Genomic DNA, 21,744 nt, shown 5'->3' with positions numbered 1-21,744 from the left:
GAAAATAGGAGAACATAATGACTGATAAGTTTGGGGTTACAAGTATGATATGTAATCATGCAAAATAGTTTAAATAATAACTCATTTGAAATTAATTCATGCTTTCCAAATTCATATTCTACAGTAATAGTAGAAACACAGATCAATATCTGAAAATTAGAGCTCCTGCAGAAAAAGAACATTCTTCTTTTCTACATGTTAAGCTAAAGTTCTTTCCTGGAATATGAGGCATACCATTGAAATAAAATTTGAATCTTCGATAATTAAAATGGAAAATATATCTTCAATACGTTGCTCACAGCGAGAAGCCATGTTAAAGAGAGGATGCATTAAAGAATCAAGGCTCCGGTGTTGTCGTCCTGTTTCTGCCCATCAGCATATTTCCTTGTTGGGATCATGTGATTATAGGATCAGCCTATCTAATAGAAGATACCTGAATGACAGTGGTGTCATCAGTCAACTCTTATGAAGTGAGTTCATTGACCTGTATATATGATGGTGACAGTCTATTATAGGCGACATCAAATCGGAACATGGAACTTTATTGCATAATTTCATTGAGAAGACGCCACCACTTACTTTTTTATCTGATTCTTCTTAGGATCTTCCAAAGCATTTTCCTTGTGTTTCACTTTGTTAAAGTCACCATTTCTCAAACTTGCACCCTCTGGTTCCATTGTTATCTGAAATAACAATACAACTGAATGCACTTCTCTGCGGTGAGTATTTCAGATTCTTTAACATATTAAACTTTAGTAAAACTCAAAAGTAAAATTAAACAAGCTGTTTCAGACACAAGCTTTAATCACGGGAAAACATCTTATTCCAGTTACCACTTACTCTTCAGTACTATATTTACTTTAATCAACCTGTTTGGACATGTTATGACTCGCATCCAGGACAGGTGAGGTTTGAAACCAGGCCTCCGCGCTCACAGGTAGAGATACTGCCACTGAACCAGAAAACTCTTTTTTCCTTTTTCAGTATGTATAGAATAGAAGATTCAAAGAATCCCGAGAGGGTGGAAACCAGCCATTTGGCCCAACACTGGCCCTTTGAAGAGTATCCCACCCAAATCCATTCCCCTATCCTACTACTTAACACTTTCCCCTCACTAATGCACCTACACATCCCTGAGCACAATGGACAATTTAGCATGGCTAATGGGAGGAAACCCATGCAGACAAAGGGAGTACATGCAAACTCCACACAGACAGTTGCCCGAGACATGAATCAAACCCAGATCCCTGGCACTGTGGGGGCAGCAATGCTAACCACTGAATCACTGTGCTGCCCTGTAGGATCCAACTCACAATGCTTATAAGTTTCATTGAGTTAAATTATAGGATGCATATTATCCAGAAAAGCAAAAGGCATATTAATGGCACCTTGCATTATTAACCCACAAATGGAGCAGAATGTTCAGGGCAATAAGAGATACACTGTGAGTTGTGAATCTCCAGAAATCGCTGGTTGATCTATGATACTTAGGTGTTTGTTTCTCATGATCTTCCTGATTAGCCATAAGAATTCGTTGGATTTGCATATTATCTTCTCAGTAAATAGATTGGAATAATAAGTACATTTTTGATAACATGATATTTTTAATCCATACTAATTCATTTCTCTGGCCTAGAAAGGGACAATTTAAAATGTTCAATCTCATTCATGCATGAAGTCAATTGTTGATTTTACAAATACTGTATTTTTAATAAAAAAAACTTTTCCCTTTCATTTATCTCTTTCTTTCATAACAACCTTTCGCTAACCATACTTATTTTCCTACATTTCTATTGGATTAAGGAGATATGATTGTGGTACCACCACTGACTAAGGTTCCAGATGCTGTGCCAGTCTTGTTGCCCTTTTAACAGCTCACACTTCCATCCAGTCAGCGTATAGAGAAATTCTCAAACAGGGAAATGTCTAACAATCTGTACCTCCAGAGGCTGACTCCAGCAAAATCAAGCCCAAGATATGAGTAGCTATAAGGTTACAAATAACATAACTCCACAGAATACTAACCTGCTTTGTCCCACAGGCAGCTGGTTATACTTCAGACTTATTCAAAGAAATGGCAGCTTCTCCTGTCTGAACTTCGATATGTACTATGTGACACTCCCATAACTATAAATTACTCATTATCACACTACCGAAATAAATGCCGTTTTTTTTTTCATGTTAGTCACACCCAACATAAGCAATTTAAACTTGTAATATTATACTGTAACTTTATTTGGTTGGATGAAAAACCAATGTCAGGGGCCAATGACCTTTATGTAAGAGAGTGCCAATATTAAACTGAGTAAAAAATAGGAGGAGATAAATCCAGGAGTAATGATTGGGTGCTGCCAAACCTAGCTTTAAAAGGGTTCTAAAAATCGTGTGACAGTGAGAAAAAAGAATGGAGACAGCAACTGAACGAGGTATACCTATCATCATAAGTGTTTGCCTCTCCAGCAAGAGAAACTGCAGACTCACTTCTAATCACCCAAAATTCATTTACATGCAAAGGTCAGTTCAGCATTTAACAACAACTTACATTTAATCACACTTCTAAATTAACAGTGTCTCAAGGTGTTTCACAGTTTGCAGTTGCACTGCTCACTGAATACTTGAATAGGGAACATGGAAATAAGAGTAGACCATTTAAACTCTGAGCATGTTTCATCAGTTCTGCAGTCTCCTCTTCCACAGGTGTCAGGATTCTCATTTCCAAGACACTTCACACCCCGCTTCCATGCACTTTTTTTGACCTGTAGACAGAAAGGAGGATTGTGTGTCTTTTGGATGTGTGGAACAACATCTTCCTGTAAGTGGTACAACTTTCAAATCATAAACTGGCTCCCATACTTGGTCCACATGTTCCATCAGGTACAGAAGGCTCAAACCAAACTCAGGGCGATAGTGTCATATCCCACAATGACATCTGGCAGAACTAAAATTTAATTAAAACATCTGAAATATAATGGTAATCTCAGTAACATTGACAAATATCTTCAATTGTTCTAAAAGCCAAACTGGCTCACTAGTGTGCTTTACAGAAAGAAATTTGCAAGCCTTATTCAGACTGACCTACATGTGATCCATAGTAATGTGATTGACTCTTAACTGCCCATTGAAATGGAATAATCAGCCACTCAATTCAAGGACAGTTAGAAGTGGGCACAAATGTTGGCCTTGCCAGTGATACCAACAATCCATGTAAGAAGAAAAAAAACTCTTCCTGCTTGCATCCCATTATGCCCGTATTAGTCCACTTTGTCAAGATTGCATCATGTCACTTGCCGTTGTAGAGTAGAAGACATTGTTGACCCTATTTTCTACACTGGATTCACGTCCACTCATGGACCCATGACTAGCAACCTCTACACAATCTCTGGCCAGGCTGCCCTTGTTCTCTACAGAGGTAGTCAGCAATGGTAACAGAGCTTCCTGTTAACATCACTGGGAATCAGGACCCTGTGCCAATTTCAGATGGCCTGAGGAGAACCTGCATGGAAATATAACTAAAATGTGAGGCAATTCATCTGCATTGGGACATCATTCAGAATACTGAAATAAAGTGAAACTCAATGGAATTGACAGGGTTCCTGTTGTTTATAGCCTGAATGCCCAAAGATCTAGCACACTAACAGAGAAGAAGCTTAAGCTAAGTTACTGTTAGTAAACTGGTGGATTTTTCTTTTAAAAAATGTCCCAAAACAAAGATTGAAAGAAGAGTCCAAATGGTGGATTCTGAAGTGAAATTGTCAGCAACTTGCCATTTGATGGAATTTCTCATCGCTGTACATCTGTGACTCTTCTGATATCCTCTATCACTTATAAGTTTCCACTTTCCTGGCCATAATCAGCGTCATTTTAGAATGGAAACCTAATCCCTCTACACCTTCATTTGCCACCACAATGGTTTTAAGGCTCTCTGCTTCTTCCTAAAGTGAAAACTAAACCAGGTTTCAATCCCACAATGGAAGCTGCTGGAATTTGAATGAAATGAATCAAACTGGAGTATAAAATCAGTCTCAATAACGGTGCGATAAAATTACCATTGATTGTGCTAAAATTTGGCTAGTCTCTAATGCCTTCTCAGAAAATCTGCAATCCTTCCCTAGTTTGGCCTACATGTGACTCCAGACATACAGCAATGTGGTTAACTTTTAACAGACCTGAACCCCTAGGTTTCCCTGTTCTACAACACTACCCAGCACCATGCCATTAATTGCATACTTGCAGTCCTTGTTTGTTTAAACAGAGTGCAATATCCCACATTTATCCAAATTAAACTCCTTCTGCCACTCCTCAGTTCATTGATCAACTTGTCCTTGTTCCATCCAGCTCTTGCTGAAAACCAATTACATTTTTAACTTGACCCATTTCGAATGAAAGGTCACAGGCCTGAAAAAGTAACTCTGTTTGACATGGCCTAGAAAGCCACTCAGTTCAAGGGAAATTAGTGATGGGCAAAAAATGCTGGCCTTGTTAGCAGCACCCGCATGTTATTCAAGAACACCTTCCTTTTTTGTGGTATGTGCCAAAAGTGTTTTGTTCTAGTTCTGCTCAGGCCTGCTGCTTTAACTCTTTCCCCAGCACATTGATGACTGTATCCATGCAGTATTTTTCCCTCAGTCTGACTGGGAAAACCTCTTCGGCCTTGCTTCTGTTTTGACCTTCGTTTCAATTTGAGTGGTACATCTCAAACTCCTCCCTCCCCTTTCTTCACTTCTCTGTCACTATCTCTATAAATAGGCTGATAACAAATATTCATTAAAAGCTCAATGACCCCTCTGGCCACCTCAGCTGCATACCCACTAACTCTATGCCCAGTAAGGACTCAATTCCATTCTTCCATTACATCTGTTCTGATGAAGCAGCCTCCCACAATAGAGCTTCTGCATCGTCTTCTTTTCTTGCAGCATCACCACTCTCTGTGTTGCTGAAGAATGAATTCCTCTTTCACTCAATCTTTCCTGTCTTTCAACCTACCACGGATCTGCAACTTAGAGTCGTAAAGTCATACAACACGGTAACAGATCCTTTGGTCCAATTAATCCACGTCGACCAGGTTCCCAAGCTAACCTACTCCCACTTTTGCATGTTTGTCCCATATCACTCCAGAGCTTTCCTATTCATGTACTTATCAAAATGTCCTTTAAACGTTGTATTTGTACCCACATCCACCACTTCCTCTAGCACTTCATTCCACACATGAGACACACTTGTGTCCTTTTTAAAACTTTCTCCTCTCACCTTAAAAATATGCTCCCCCACCCTGGAGAGAACACCCTTGCTATTACACCCTTCATGATTTTGTAAAGCTCTACAAGGTCACTCCTCAACCTCCTACACTCCAGTAAAAAAATCCCAGCCCATCTATTCTCTCCTTATAATTTAAACCCCACCCCCATTCCCGGCAACATTGTGGTAAATCTCTTCTGAACCCTTTTCAGCTCAATAATCTCCTTCTTAAAGCAGGGCACCCAGAACTGTACAAAGTACTCCAGAAGAAGCCTCAACACCATCCTGTACAACCTCAAAGTGATGTTCCAATTCATATACTCAAAGGTTTGAACAACGAAGGCAAGCATGTCAAGTGTGTTCTTAACCACCCTGTCTACCTGCGACACAAGTTTCAAAGACCTGAACGCCTTGGTCTCTCTGCAGCACCATACCATTAATTGCATAATCCCAGTCCTTGTTTCTTTTAATAGAAAGCAATATCTCACATTTATCCAAATTAGACTCCCTCTACCACTCCTCAGTCCATTGATCAACTTGTCTTTGTTCCATCCAGCTCTTGCTGAAAACCAATTACTTGACCCATTTCGGATGAAAGGTCACAGACCTGAAAAAGTAATTCTGTTTCACTCTCCCCTTAGGTGTTGCCAGAACCAGCTAAGTATTTCCAGCATTTTCCCTCTCTGTCATGGAATAATGCAAGTTTACAGCAAAGAAATGTAAGAACGCAGGAAATAGGAGCGTGATTAGGGCGTGCTGCCACCATTTAACACGATCGTGGATGATCTGCCCCCAGACCTCAACTCCTCTCTAGTGCCAGCCATCAACTTGCTAATATTTCAAAAATCTATCTGCTGTTTCTTTAAATATGCTCAATGATCTGAACCTCCACAACTCTCTGAAGTTGGGAATTCCAAATATCCACAATCCTCTAATTACTTTTTTTTTACTTTAACAATTTCTAGGGTGAAATTATGCTTTGGGTTTGTTTCAGACACAACTTAAAAATCACTCTAATAACTTTGACCACTTCGTTCTGTACATCATAATATCTACAAAACAAGCTGTTGAGACAACAATGATAATTCCATGCGTGACAAAAACAAAGATAAGCAGACAATAAACGTGAGTCATGAAATGAATAAGATACCTTATCCCTTTATTTTCAATGTTACTTAATGATCATAACCAGAAATTAATCATTAACAAAGACAGATTATTTTATTGCACTTGTTGTATTTTTAACATCTTAGAGATTTTTACAATTTAAACATTTCTGAATTTTTCCACATAATCAAACACTTGTTTATCATCAACTTCATACAAGTTTCAAAGACCTGAACCCCTTGGTCTCTCTGCAGCACCATACCATTAATTGCATAATCCCCAAAACAATACAAAAACAATGTGGTAAGTTTTTAAACAAGAATATTTCCATGATCTGTATACATTGTCATTATAACTCATGTTCATTGTCCATTCTTAAATTGCCCGAATGTGACGTCAGGGCATCTCCTTGAAACTGCTGGTGAGAATAGAGTCATGTGTGGGCAAACAGGGTAAGATCATCAATGTCTTCATCAAAGAACATTGAACACCACACCCAGTTTGTTTTTTACATTGCAATCTGTTAACAGTTTTTAACATTCAGTTCCTTAAAGAAAAATGTGTATTGAAAATCTCCCCAAGTCATGGTGAAATTCAAACCCACATGGCTGGATCTTCTGTCACAGAAGGCACATTACCAGAGCCAAAAACAGAAGGTGACACTGGTCTGGCTGACCTCAGAACCCTGGAAAAGAATTCCCTGGATAAAGGCTAATTAAATGGTTGTGCACACAATTATGAATAGTGGCTCACCCCACAAAGTGCCAGTCCAATCAGAGGGGCTGGAAAGTCAGGAGGAGGATATGTCAATGGGCAAGGGATAAGCAGTGTTGCGAGAATTTTCCAGGCTTTGATATTAGCTCTACTATATACAAAGAGTGGCCAGACAGAGATCTATAGAATGTTAAAATGGCCTTTATTATTTACCTATAGCAAGAGACTCCAGATATCTAAATATGAACGCTGGAGACCGAGAACAAAGAATTACAGAGACATTTATACTCTTGGATTCGGTCACAAGAAATTAACATATACCAATTAAGAGGTGTACAGTTATCCAAATCGAATTGTTACTATTGATTAGGTTTAGAACATGCATAGAATATATATGCAATTAACCCATCACTATGTACGTACCTTTATCTAATGGAAATATTGTTTTGTGTGAAGGCATGTACATACCATCTGGTTTTAATGCACTATAGGCTACAAATTCTCCTTGCATAATGGTTCGTGGCTGACTTATGCATATCAATCACTCTTCTTTATCCAAGGCACCTGGATTTTCCAAGGCTCAGAGATTCAATTAATTAACAATGCTTTATTTGTCTATGAGCATGATCTTATTACTTCATTTTGCAGAACGGTTAGCTCCTGAATAAATAGTCCCATGTATTGTTTGATAAACAGTTTTGTGTTCTTCGTCAAGAGTGTGATGCTGGAAAAGCACAGCAGGTCAGGCAGCATCCGAAGAGCAGGAGAATCAACGTTTCAGGCATAAACCCTTCATCAGGAAGTTTTGTGTCATAAACAGTTTTGTTTCCTCGTAAGTTATCACTGCTAAAGGTTAGCAACTGTGTGTTATTAAATATTGCTCCACAAGTTATTTTATTGAAGTATTCTGTTCTAATCCCTTCCAACAACAAAATGCCAATGTCAATAACACAGGACCTACCCCATGGATGTGGGAGTGGTTGTGATACATAGGTGGCACATTTGACATGTCCAACTGGCCATTTTAGAAGGCATCTTCATTGCCATTCATTGTCTGGATGCACTACAAAGTTGCTTCCTGCCTCCCCAAGATATGGGACATGTCCTCAATGACTACCCTTTGTCTTACCCATCTCTAGAGGACCGATAAAACTCTGGCTGTACACTCTTTGGCCTGTGGATGACCAGTTTAGTAGCTTAACCACGATACTGTTGTACACCAGATGTACTTAACTTTATGATTCTTGCAAACATCTGGAAGAATCTAAATCAGAAAAGTGATCCCATTATGACAGTAGTATCTTAACCTGTCCATCGAGAGGCAATGGTGTCTGTAGAGATTTAAGAGGCCTGGGAATGGAGAGAGAGAGAGAGAAAGAGAGAGAGAGAGAGAAAGAGAGAGAGAGTGAGTGAGTGAGAGACCTCCTACCAGGTTCCAGATGGCCTCCACTGTCCCACAAGATCTTTAATTACCTGAGGTCAGATATAGGAAGGACGTGCTTATCACAGTTGCTGATTAACATACTTGCTAAGTTCACAAATTCTGAAAGATGTTTTTGGCTTCTAGTTCTCTCCCATTCCATGGTTTCTTCCTTAAAGTATCATAGAGCATTTCGGCATGTCCCAGAACCCGTGTAAATTTCCACTGCTCCAAGGATAATATTACAGGTTTGAATCTCAAAAGAAGCGTCAAAGTTGCTTGACTCCCTGACATTGTACAATAGGATACATGCACCAATAACTCTGTCCATTTCCAAAGTGTCCTTCCCTTTCCATCCTTGGACTGTGTTTTGGGGTCCCCATAGGCTGACTGCAGGCTGACTGGCAGAAGAGGTACAAAATTTCCCAAATGGTCCTTATGGCTGACCATGACCTATCCACAATTTTCCACAAGACCTGTCAGTATCACACACTTTATTGTCGTTTCTCACTCTGCCTCAAGTCTGAGGCTAGTGGTGAGAATTCTGGTTGTGGAGGAAAGCCCAGTAGGTCACCTGCTTAGGTATTGGGCAAGAGGTGGCCACTTCCCTCAAGTACTTCCTTTTCCACAATAAGTGCTTCAATGTCTGCCCCTTTGCTTCACCCTCACTTCTCCATTTTCTCCCTCCCCCCATTCCTTCCAAACCTCCAGGCTCCACATTAAGATACCCAACCCCTCCAGCTCACCACACCCCTTGCTACTCATCTGCACCCCCCCCCCCCCCCGCCCCAATCTGCCCGCCAGTCTACGTCTGCTCCTTGTTATGAGATCCCCATGTATAACTTGATCTCAAAATCCAGGTTAAGAATCTGGGGAGTGATTGCTGTCCAAGTACTGGTCACTCCTGCCACCGGCATTTCTGGAATTACAAAGTCATTGGGCAAGCTGCTTTGTCACCTAGCCTCTAAGGTGGACCTTAGTGAGGGATGGAAGTCCTGTCTCCAGTCTACTGAGGGGCACCCAGCTGGCTGGCAATACCACTTGGATAAAAGAGTTATTTAGCGAAGAAAGGTTGACCAGGTTAGTCTACATCCACTGGAGTTTAGAAGAAATATAGAAGATTTTGAGAGAATTGGATAGGGTGGATACATAGAATCCATACAGTGTGGATACAGGCCCTTTGGCCTAACAAGTCCACACTGATCCTGCAAAGACCATCCCAGCTAAACCCACACCCTACCCCATTACTCTAAATTTACCCCTGACTAATGTACCTAGCCTACATATCCTTGAACAGCATGGGAGGAAACTGGAGCACCCGGAGAAAACCCATGCAGACAAGGGGAGAATATGCAAACTCCACACAGTCACCCAAGGTTGGAATCAAACCCGGATCCCTGGCGCTATGAGGCAGCAGTGTTAACCACTGAGCCACTCTAAAATTCGTGAGGGATATTCCCTCTTGTGGGATAGACTAAAACAAATGAACATAATTTAAGAACATAATGTCTCCATTCAAGATAGAAAAGTAGAGAATTCCTTTTTCCCTCAGAGGTTGGTTTGAATGTGGAATTGTCTTCGCAAGAAGGTAGCGAGGCTTAGTATTCAAATTTACTCAAAGCTGAGTTAGATAGACAAGGGAATCAAGATGGAGTGCAAACAGGAACATGGAAAGTCAGGGGTAAATATAGGATGGGGCAATGGGTTGGGTGGGTTGATCTTTGGAGGGTTCATGTGGACTTCTTGAGCCGAAGGGCCTGTTTCCACCACTGTAGTGATTCTATGATATACCATTATTATTATGCTTTTAGAATTATCAGAACCAGAAGCTTAGACACAAACTAACGAAGCAAAGCATGGAACTAAAATGCAAAATACAAGGCATACTCAGCTAGGCAGATATCACCTGCAGAAAGAAAAACTGGTCATGTTTCAGACCTGTAATCATTTGTCAGAAATGGGAGAAATTAGAAATGTAATTGGATGTGAGGCAATGAAAGAGAAGATGGTGTGGAGAAAACAAAACAACTGTGATAGGTTAGGGGGAAGAGAGATTAAATGACTGAGAGATATCAAATATTTTCATGTTGCACAGTCAAAGGGAATAAGACAAGTGTCCAGAGTAGAAATAAATGGCAGAAGAACTGATGTTGGGATGTAATATAAAGGGAATAAGAAAAGAATGAGAGGAAAAAAGCAAACCAGCAAAGATACATGACAAAAAATTGGGGCAGATATTATACTGAAAAATTGATTAACTTAGTGTTAAGTCTAGTAAAGTACAAATTCTTAGATGAAAGATGTGATGCTGACCCTAGAGCTTCTGTTGAGTTTCATTGCAAAATGGGAGCAGGATAAAGACTGAAAAGATGGGATCAAGGTGGAATATTAAAACGACATGCTTCTGGAAGATGGCCTTTATATTTGTGAACTGAACAGAGGCACTCTGCAACATGGTCACCCCATCTGCATTTAGTTTCCCCAGTGCAAGAGGAAGTATATTCTGAGTCATGATTTGGAGATGCCAGTGTTGGACTGGGGTGTACAAAGTTAAAAATCACACAACACCAGGTGTTAGTCCAATAGGCTTATTTGGAAGCACTAGCTTTCGGAGCACTGCTCCCTCAACAGGTGGTTGTGGAGTGTAAGAACCACCACATAACACCATTTCACTATATGCTTTCAGTCTTTGACGTTAGAAAGGGAGGAGATAAAAGAAGTAGGTGTCACATCTCCTGCACTTGTGTGAAAAGGTACTTTAGGAGAGAATTAAAATTAGAATTAGCTTTATTGTCGCATGCACTGAAATGAGTTCGTTGAAAAGTTTACAAGTCGCAAAGTATGGCATCATCTTAGGTACAAAGGTACCTGGGTACAGATCTGTGAGTACAAATTCTTAGGGGAACAAAAATTAAAAATAAAGAATATGAAGTCCAGAATTGCACACTTTAGGAATAAGTTAGAAAAATAAAGAAAGACAAATTTCAGAAGAACAGTCCTTCCAACCCAGTCCATGCTGGTACCTAGTCTCTAGTCTGCACTGGTCCTTGACTCCAGACCACACCAGGGTTCACCTCAAGGCTTCCAAGGCTAGGTGGGATCACCTCAAGACTGGGACACTGATCTGGAATCACCTCGAGGCCAGAAGTCCAAGCGGAGGGAGGAGCTGTTGATAGTGACTATGGAGCAGATCAGAAATTGTGGAAGGAATGACTTATCTGGAATACCGAAATTAGAAGGAGAATGTTTTTGCTGGAGATATCACACTGGTGGTGACAGACAATGAACACATTGCATAATCCACAATGAGGATATATTAAATACCCATGTGCTTGAGTGTCAGGCCTTAGGATTTAGAGAGTGTCACATCCAGGCAGGATGTAGACAGCCATATTCCTGCCAAAAAAAATCAGACATGAAGGCAGAAAATAAAGCATTCGAACATTTATTAATTTAAGTCAATCTCATTTTCAAATGTAGAATACTGAGACTGGTGTGTTATCAAGTAAAAAAAATGTATATTTCAATTGCTTTAAGAAACAGATGAAATACAAAATGAATGCCTCAACTTAGACTAGAGCTGCAGCTACTGCTTATGGGAGGCCAGGGACTTGATTTAGCAAGATATAACAATGCCAGGGAAATTACTTTATTTCAACCTCAATTATCCATTTTTACAACTTAGGTTAAATGCAAACTGAAGGTCTATAGTGCTGAGATAAGACTGAATCAATACTCAATTGCAGGAAATTGTAATAAAAGGGTGCTATAGTCACTGGTTCATCTGAGTCTCCATTTTGAGTCAGAACACTCCATTAGTTAAACATTAGCACCAGATCATAGTCCGTCACATTGCAGGCTGAGAGGTTCATTGTGGTAAACTCGAGACTGAGGAGAAAATATACTGAACTGGATGAAATTCAGGAGTGGACATAAAAATATTGTTTTTAAAGTATTATTTAACAATGATTTAGTTCATGAAATAATGCAGTTCATTAAGCACAGTAACTTGACTCTGTATATGAACTGACTTTTACAGTTCTAAGCTCCTACTTCAAGGAAAAATTACAAATGTTTTTGCAAACCCACCACACAGATGCTTCAGGCAGGCACACTACCTGGTAAAGCACAGACGTACAGCCATTGATTTTGGCTTCACAATCACAATCCCACAAATACAATAACTCAGATGGACATTTCCTATTGTACTGGGTTTGTCGACAGGCATTTTGACACCAAGGAATGAATTACAGTTTCAGGATTTACACAAGTTCAATTAACCTTCATCCACTGTGTAAACCTCAATGATAAAATCATGAGTGAATGTATTTGAAGTTCAGCCGTTTAACAAGGCCTCTTAACTGGGGAGTTTTGGAGTAAGAATGCTAATAATATTTACAGTATCAGTTCCCTTGGCAGTCCTCCATTTTGCACTTTTGATTTCTTTTCTCTGGTAAAGACTTTCTTTGATATTATTAGCAATCACTAACTTTGACATTACATCTTAGAGGGTGGCAAAGATATGTAAAGGTAAAGTTGCCATAGGGCTGTTCTCTCGTCAGAGAGAGAAATGACTGGTAGTTCTTAAATCTGAGGGTCTCCATGTCTCAGGCAAAGGGAGATGTTGAAAAGGAGAGGCTTTCACAACAACTTCAGCTGGTGTGGGAATTGAACCGATGCTACTGGAGTCACTGTGCTTTGCAAACCAACTGTCCAGCTAACCAACTGAGCTAACCAAGCCCCTAAAGTTGTGCACTCTGTGAAAGTCTGGACAGTTAAGTTGGGAAAGACAAATTTGTGAGGAAGATGTACTTGAAATGTTAAGAACACAACACAGAACTGCCCTAGGAGCTGTGTCTGGAGATGTCAGAGGCAATCTCACTTAACTGCCCCTATTTCACAAGACAGGCAGAGACAGAAACTTGGGTCAAAAAGTGTGGAATTGGAAAAGCACAGCCGGTCAGGCAGGATCCAAGGAGCAGGAGAGTCGATGTTTCGAGCATAAGCTCTTCATCAGCCATTCCTGATGAAGAACTTATGCTCTAAACATCGATTGTCCTGCTCCTCGGATGCTGCCTGACTGGTTGTGTTTTTCCAGCACACCTTTTGACTCTGATCTCCAGCATCTGCAGTCTTCACTTTCTCCTGAGACAGAAGTGTGCTATCTGCTGCACAAAGCTCTGTGTGTAACATCTTCTCATACTCGAAATGACCACAAGATGAAGTTTTCATGGAAACAAGTCCTCTGTTATATCTCTCCCAGAGACAGTTCCCTCATCAAGTTTTAGCCACTACACTTGCAAAATGGTCATCATTTTTCCTGCTGAACAGGACTGCAGCTGGCAGAATTCCAATGGCTTGAAAGAATTGTGCAAAGTTTCTTCATATAAATCACATGGACTACTACCAAATGTATAGGACTTGCAAATTAATTGCTACACAGATAAGGATGAGATATGTATTTTGATCAGAAAAACAAAGAGGTTGCATATTGCTGACAAACTAAGTATCTAAATAGGTAGCTATATGGGAGCTGAAAATGTGTTGCTGGAAAAGCGCAGCAGGTCAGGCAGCATCCAAGGAGCAGGAGAATCGACGTTTTGGGCATAAGCCCTTCTTCAGGAATGAGGAAAGTGTGTCCAGCAGGCTAAAATAAAAGGTAGGGAGGAGGGACTTGGGGGAGGGGCGTTGGAAATGCGATAGGTGGAGGGAGGTCAAGGTGAGGGTGATAGGCCGGAGTCCTGTGGGATTTGGATGGTCAGTATTTATTGCCTGTCCCTAGCTGCCCTTAAACTGAATGGCTTGCTTTAACCCTACCTGAATGGCTTGCTAGCCCATCTCAGAGAGCAGGTGAGAGTCAACAAAATTGCTGTAGGTCTGGAGTCACATGTGGGCCAAACCAGGTGAGGATGGCAGATCTCCTTCTCTGAAGGGCATTAGATGGGTTTTTCTGACAGTCGACAAATAGTTTCGTGGCCAGTAGATTCTCAATTAAAGACTCTCAACTGATTATTAAGCCTTATTGTTATGAATAACCACAGGATTGAGAAAAAAAAGCATAAGATTTCTTACTTTTTGCAACCAAAGATTCCCCAAATGAATCTCTTAGTTTATTCAAATTGATTTATGCTCACAGGAAAAGAAGTCCATTAAAATTCATTAATGGAAAGGTTTTCAACACTTTTTTAATGTTGAATATGTCTCATGTTTCTGGAGAGGCTTACAAGTTTTATATTTATGTTTAGATTTTATTATCATGTATACTCAAGTACCGAAGTACAGGAGTACATTGAAAAGTGTATAATGTCATCACACACAGCTCCATCTTAGGTACAAAGGTACCTAGGTACAAAAAAACTCAGGTACAAACTCCAACAAGTTTGTCAATTATGCTCTCCCATACATAAATCCATGTTGACTATCCCACTTTTCTATTATTTTCTAAATTCCGACTACAGACTTGAAGCTAATAGGTTCACAGCTCTGCAATCTCCCTCTTTCTCCCTTCTTAAATGGCAGTATTTACTAACTCCCAGTAGGCAGGGATGTTTCCAGAATCTGTATAATTCAGAGAGATAATCACCAATTGATCCATTATCTCTCCTGCTATTCACTGAACAATCCAAACAATGTAGGATGAAGCACATCTGGTCCAGAATATTTGCTATCTCGCAATCCAGCTATTCTTTTCAATGACTACTTCTAAAACAATGTTCATTTCTTTTAGTTCTTTAATTACTCAAGCTGCTTGGTTTCTCTGTACTTCTGGAAGATTTTCTGTATCTTTTTCTGTGAAGACAGGTGCAATTTTCCTGTTCTCCACAACAAATCTGCCAGTCCCACACAACTTCCTCATGACTACCTTCCCAAAGGTTATCCTTGCTAACCTTTTGCTTTCACATATCAATAGAAGCTGTTAGAGTTTCCTTCTATGATCCTTGCTAGTTTGCACACATATTGTCTTTTCCCTTTACTTATCAATCTCTTGGAGCTTCTTGACTCGGGCCTAAATTAATCTTGAGACTTACCACTATTTCTGCCATTTCTATAAGCCTTTTCTACTGATCCACAGCAATCTTTAACTTCTTTCATACCCCCATTGTCAGGTGGCTGTATCTTAGGGAAATGTATATCTGTTGTAGACTTTATAGGATTTCTTTAAAAACAGTTGCACATTTACTGTTGAATACTTTAATGTATTTTACCAATTCACCATAGCTGATATGGCCCTCATACTTTCATAGGAATAAGGGGAGACCATTTAATCCATTGAGTCTGTTCTGCCAAGCAATATAATCATAATTGATCAGGAACATTTATCCATCTGATCCCCTTTTATACCACTGGTAATCAGAAAGTTTATCAGTCATAGAGTCACAGAGTCATACAGTACAGAAACAAATCATTTGGTCCAACCAGTCCATTCTGACGATAATCCCAAATTAAACTAGTCCCACCTGTCTGTGCCTGGCCCATATCCCTCCAAATATTTCCTACTCACATACTTTCTAAATGTCTTTTGAACATTGTGACTGTACCCGCATTGACCACTTTCTCTGGAAGGTCATTTCATACACAAACCACTCTCCGTAAAATAAATTGCCCCTCGTGCCTTTTTTAAATCTTTCTTCTCTCATCTTAAAAATATGCCCCTTAGTCTTGAAATTTCCCACCTCTGAAAAAGACACCTATCATTCACCTAATCCATATCCCTCACTATTTTATAAACCTCTACAAGGTCACCTCTCAATGTCCTATGCTCCAGTGAGAAAAATCCTAGCCTATCCAGCTTCTCCTTATAACCCAAATCCTCCATTCCTGGTAACATCCTGGTAAATCTCGTCTGAACCCTTTGCACCTTAATAGTATCCTTGCTCTAGCAGGGAGACCAGAACTGAACAAAGTACTCAAAAAGAAGCCTCACCAATGTCCTGTACAACTTCACCATAATGTCTCAACTTCTACACTCAAAGGTCTGAGCATTGAAGGCAATCCTTATTTATCTCAAACTTCCACAAAGGATAAGCATCCCGGCCCTCTGTTGATGGTTGCAAATGTTTACAACCTTTGTAAAAACACTTCTCGTCATCTCAGAAATATTTTAAATATTTTAAAAGTGTGCTACGGTCATTTGGTTTTAGACTCCCAATGCAGGGGAAACATCTTGCTTGTACAGACCCTGCCTATCCTTTTAAGTATTTTGTCAATTTTATTGACGTCACCTCTCATTCATTGAAATTCTAGAGAATGCAGGCCCAGTTTGCCCAATCCCTTTTCATTGGGCAGACCTGCTATCCCAGAAAGACGTCTATCTTAAAGGCAATAATAATATCTTTCCTGAGATAAGGAGACCAACATTTCACAAAGTACTTCAGGTGTGATCTGACCAGGCTTCAGAACAATTGAAGCAAAACCTCACTTTCCCCTAATTAAATCCTCTTGCATTAAACACAAGAATTCCATGAGCCTTCTTGATAGTTAGTTGCATCTGCAAGTTAGCCTTCTGTGACTTATTGACAGATCCCTTTGTACATCTACACTTTCCAACCTGTCACAGTGTAAAAAGAAATTCTGCACATCTGTTCCTCACAGCTTCCTTTGCTCAGATTGAAGATCCTAGCTTCAGAAAGAAATATACCCCATTCAAATTTCATGGAAAATTCAGTCACATTATGGTCATTATTTCTCAAAGACTCCTTTAAAGCAAGATTATTGATTAGTCTGATCTCATTACACAACACCAAATCCACAATAGACCAATTCTTAGTTGGCTCATCATATACTGTTCTAGAAACATACACTCCAGGAATTAATTCCCCACAACATCAACTCTAACTTGGTTAATCCAATCTAAATACAAATTGAAGATTGTTTGAAGTATCACCAGTGAATGGTGATATATATCTACAAGTTTTTTTTCTTCATGTTTGGAGAGTGGAAATAGTTTCTATAATGCTCAAAATTGTATTTGATCTCTGTTTGATTATGTTAGTCTATTGACTGATGTATGTTCACTGTGCCGAATTGATGAATCTTGGGTGATGGCTCCAAGAGTGAAAGTAAACAGAAGGTCGGTGAAGACTCAAGATGCCTGAGCTATAGATATTTACATAGAAACCCCTGTGATTGTCACAATGATTTGAATCTTTAGAAATAAGTTGTTGTGGTGTTTGAATGATTGACATCACTGCGGTGCTCTGAGGTAAATCCGAAATGCCAAAAGTTCACTTTCACAACGGTCATCTCTGCTGACATGAAGAATACTTTGGAGAAAATGATAGTCCAAAACATTGTCAATGCCCATAAAATGGCAGGTAGAACATCTGTTCTGTTCTGAGTCTCTGCCTGAAGATAAGACATTTTCAGAATTTTCTACATGGGATTGGGAGTTGTTTTGACAGTGACCAGTCATACATCTTGAGTTTGTACCCAGCACCATTTCAGAGCAGCTACAAATTTATTTTTCTCACATTCTCATGTGACAGTGATAGCCATCCTGATTTGTATATGGAGGTGATGAGAAATTGTGCATGGTCCAAATTTCTGAACGAAGTTGAAAATATTAGAGGTATGGAAGTCCTTTTCAACTTAGATGTAGGATCTTATTAACAGTTTTTGGATCTTTTTCCTATTTGGCAGCAGACTAAGTCAACAGTCTCTGAGCAGCAGCAGGCTGGGATGGTGAATGAAGAGCACTCAGTTCAAGGAGATGTTGCAGCCATGGCCCTTTCAGAATGCATGGGGTGCCCAGGAGGTCCAGAGGTTTCCGGTCCTGACTGCATTTCCTGGCCAAGAAGGTGCAATGCCAATGGAAGCTCCTGTTGTCCCAGGACACTGTGTTGGAACTGTGCTGCATAGTGGAGCTGGACCTGAGAGCAGCAGGAGTGGGAAGCCATTCTTTCCCAGTGGCTTTAAAGGATTGGATTTTATGCTATTCACTCCTTTCAAGGACCAATGGGTGAACTGTACAGGATGTCTCAGTCATGCACCCACAAATGGTGGCACGGTGGCACAGTGGTTAGCACTGCTGCCTCACAGCGCCAGAGACCCGGGTTCAATTCCTGCCTCAGGCGACTGACTGTGTGGAGTTTGCACATTCTCCCCGTGTCTGTGTGGGTTTCCTCCGGGTGCTCCGGTTTCCTCCCACAGTCCAAAGATGTGCAGGTTAGGTGAATTGGCCATGCTAAATTGTCCGCAGTGTTAGGTAAGGGGTAAATGTAGGGGTATGGGTGGGTTGCGCTTCGGCGGGTCGGTGTGGACTTGTTGGGCCGGAGGGCCTGTTTCCACACTGTAAAGTAATCTAATCTAAAAAAAAATATACCAGGACAGCGTCCAATGCCGTCTGGGTAAGGTCATACTGGTTCATTTTGTTCCCAATGGTAGGGTCAGTGCTTCAGACTAGGTGGTCAGACTCGGGAATACAACTGGCATCCCCTGGATGCAGGGTGCCATGGATTGTACACACATGGCACTAAGGTGGCTGTATAACAACAGCAAAATTCATCCACAATGTTTTTGGATAATACTGACTTTCTCTGTGTCACTGGGTTCCTGTTGCTAGGCAGCTGCCATTCTTTTCACTCCTTTTTTAATGCACTGAACTAGTCACCTCAGGAGTTGAAAACCTCATCAAACCTTCAAACCTCTTCTCATCAAGCCCCCAAGCTCACAAACAAAAGTCCAAAAATGACTAATTATATATTCTCCTTCTTAAAACACAACTATACCAAACATATATATAACTTAATGTTATGTATTGTTCTTAATTGTGGATTTATGTTAATTTGTCTATTTATCAGACCATTTTGAATCTTGTGGTGCAGTTTTTGTCATCCTTTGGATGTAACATTGGCACCAATTTTCTGGAGTAGAGCATTTCATGATCCACAAGACATTTTTCTTGTGCCTATCCACTTTCATTTCACTGGAAGTGTGAGATGTTAATAGCACAGCAAAGATAGACCACTCAGACCAACAGTACAGTTCCTCAAGCAATGAGATTTATTGGTTTAAAAATAAACAGAAGAACCAAAAAGGGATATTTTGGCAGGCAAATTTATATTTTCATTCAGATACAGAAAGAGAATAATGTGTGAGAATGAAGAAAAGTATGAATTATGAGAATATCAGGGCTAAATTTTACATTTTTTAGCTAAGTTATGTTGCATTGAATTTTTGGTGGGCTTTATATTGTGAGACAGAGTATGTTTTCTTCCTTATCTTACCACACTCATCACATTAATTACCTACCTCATATGTTTGGAATCTCTCATGCTCAATTTCCGCCCCATCTTACCACGTGCTATTTCCTGCAACAACTTGCCACTCAGTAAGGACATTGTTGAGATAAAAGAGGTAGTTGAATCTTTTTCTGATGTGTTATGATATCTTTCTAACCTTTCATTTTGTCTAGTGCAATATAATTTCTGGGTTTCTTTTTTATTTAATAAACATTTCATTCTATGTCAAAAGTACAATGACAGCCTCTTGAGAATGTGTTCTGTAACTGGCCTCTACTGTTAAAAACAAAAGATAGGATTTAACAAGCTAGTTGTCACCCTTCATCAAGTACTTATCAAAGTTTCTTTTCAAAGTCACTTTTGGGTTTGCTACCATTACCCTTTCAGGTGATGCATTCCGGACTATAAAAATGCACAGTTCTAATAAAAAATTCCCTTAACCTCCCTCTGGTTTTTTGCCAATTACATTTAGTCTGCAATATCAGGCTTCTGACTCCCTGGCCTGTGGAAATGATTTTCCCATATGTTTTCAATCACACTCCCATAGCTTTGAATACGTCTTTGGAAACTTCTCCTTAAGATTTATACCCTAGGGAGAAAAATCTGTCATTTCCTAGATTCTCACAACTGAGCTCCTTCATTCCTGTAATTCAAAAAAAATCACAAATAATTTATTTACCTGCTTTCCACGTGTTCAGCTGCATTTTCCACCATAATATGGTAACACAAACCGATCCGTTATTTTTTCATGTTAGTGCCCTGTCTACTTCTCAGGCATTTCCATAATCGCAGTCCTCATTTATTACATCTGAACAAATATAAAAATAGGAATTTGATCAAATGGAATGTTTCTATAAATTATCCAATTAACCTGCACAATACTACACTTGAAAGCTAAATAATTCTCAAAGCAATCATGAGATGAAAGAAAAATATAATTTCTAAATACATGCATTGTTCACTTTTCTGAGAACATTAATGATTAACTTGGGCATGTTTTGAAAGAGAAATGGTGAAAGGAAATGCAATCTGTTATTTAACTTCAGTCTTATCATCAAACATCAGTGTGACTCAGTATGATAATCAGTAGAAAGTCTTCAAAATATTTACACACACGCGGGGAGAAGAGGAGAGAGGGTGATAGGATGGGTAGAGGGACAAAGAGAAACCACAAAAAAATCAATGAGTGGCAGTGTGAATCAGTGTGAAAAAATATGGGGTGAGGAATGATTAGATTAGATTACATTACATTACAGTGTGGAAACAGGCCCTTCTGCCCAACAAGTCCACACCGACCCGCCGAAGTGCAACCCACCCTACATTTACCCCTTACCTAACACTACGGGCAATTTAGCATGGCCAATTCACCTGACCTGCACATCTTTGGACTGTGGGAGGAAACCGGAGCACCCGGAGGAAACCCACGCAGACACGGGGAGAACGTGCAAACTCCACACAGTCAGTCGCCTGAGGCGGGAATTGAACCCGGGTCTCTGGCGCTGTGAGGCAGCAGTGCTAACCACTGTGCCACCGTGCCGCCCAAAATGGATCTACCGAGCAAGGGATGATGGGAGAGGAGGCAAGTAGAAGAAGGGAGAGGAAATGAAAGAAAGGGAGGATGAAGGTGGGGAGGGAAAGAAGCAGGAATCAAGGAAAAAGGACAAACAGAGAGAGAGGGAAGAGAAATGTTAGAACAGTAGATGTTTGGTAAGAATATTACAGTCTACTATTAACGTGAAGTCAAATCAATTGTTAAGAATTTGAGCAATTTAGGTGAGTTATGAAATATTCTATGATAGTAATTTAAAGCAAAAGTCACCAAATCATCAATTCCAAACACTGAATACAGTCAATTATCATGTGTTACATTACAGTTTTGTGTTAGATTTGATAGAGCTTTGTTCTAAAAACTAGGGATTGCGAAGGAGATTGAAATACATATTTGGTCAATTTGACATAGTCAGGTGATAAAATTGCCCAGTTGTTCTGGGAGTGACAGTGAGGAGAGCGGTGGTGGCGGGGGTTTGG

General features: G+C 40.0%; 1 protein-coding gene across 3 annotated transcripts in view; it reads right to left on the bottom strand.

Moving 5' to 3' along the window:
* Positions 1-20,681, bottom strand: part of LOC122549778 (ATP-dependent translocase ABCB1-like) — a 100,637-nt gene extending 79,956 nt beyond the window's left edge. Inside the window, exons 1-3 of one of the 3 annotated variants that reach the window (XM_043689800.1) lie at positions 20,666-20,681; positions 20,396-20,524; positions 580-683 (exon numbers count right to left, since the gene is read on the bottom strand). In XM_043689800.1, the coding sequence (XP_043545735.1) occupies positions 580-677 (98 nt within the window). In that variant the 5' untranslated portion in view covers positions 678-683; positions 20,396-20,524; positions 20,666-20,681. Of the gene's footprint in view, positions 1-579; positions 684-2,025; positions 2,132-2,542; positions 2,757-20,395; positions 20,629-20,665 lie in introns of those variants that run through there. The other 2 variants (XM_043689799.1, XM_043689798.1) reach the window with 2 other exon arrangements.
* Between the last annotated feature and the right edge of the window lie 1,063 nt (positions 20,682-21,744).

The sequence above is a fragment of the Chiloscyllium plagiosum genome, chromosome 5 (assembly GCF_004010195.1).
Source record: "Chiloscyllium plagiosum isolate BGI_BamShark_2017 chromosome 5, ASM401019v2, whole genome shotgun sequence".
NCBI lineage: Eukaryota > Metazoa > Chordata > Chondrichthyes > Orectolobiformes > Hemiscylliidae > Chiloscyllium > Chiloscyllium plagiosum.
The sequence above is the reverse complement of the archived record's forward strand: the minus strand, read 5'-3'. Positions and strand labels throughout refer to the sequence as shown.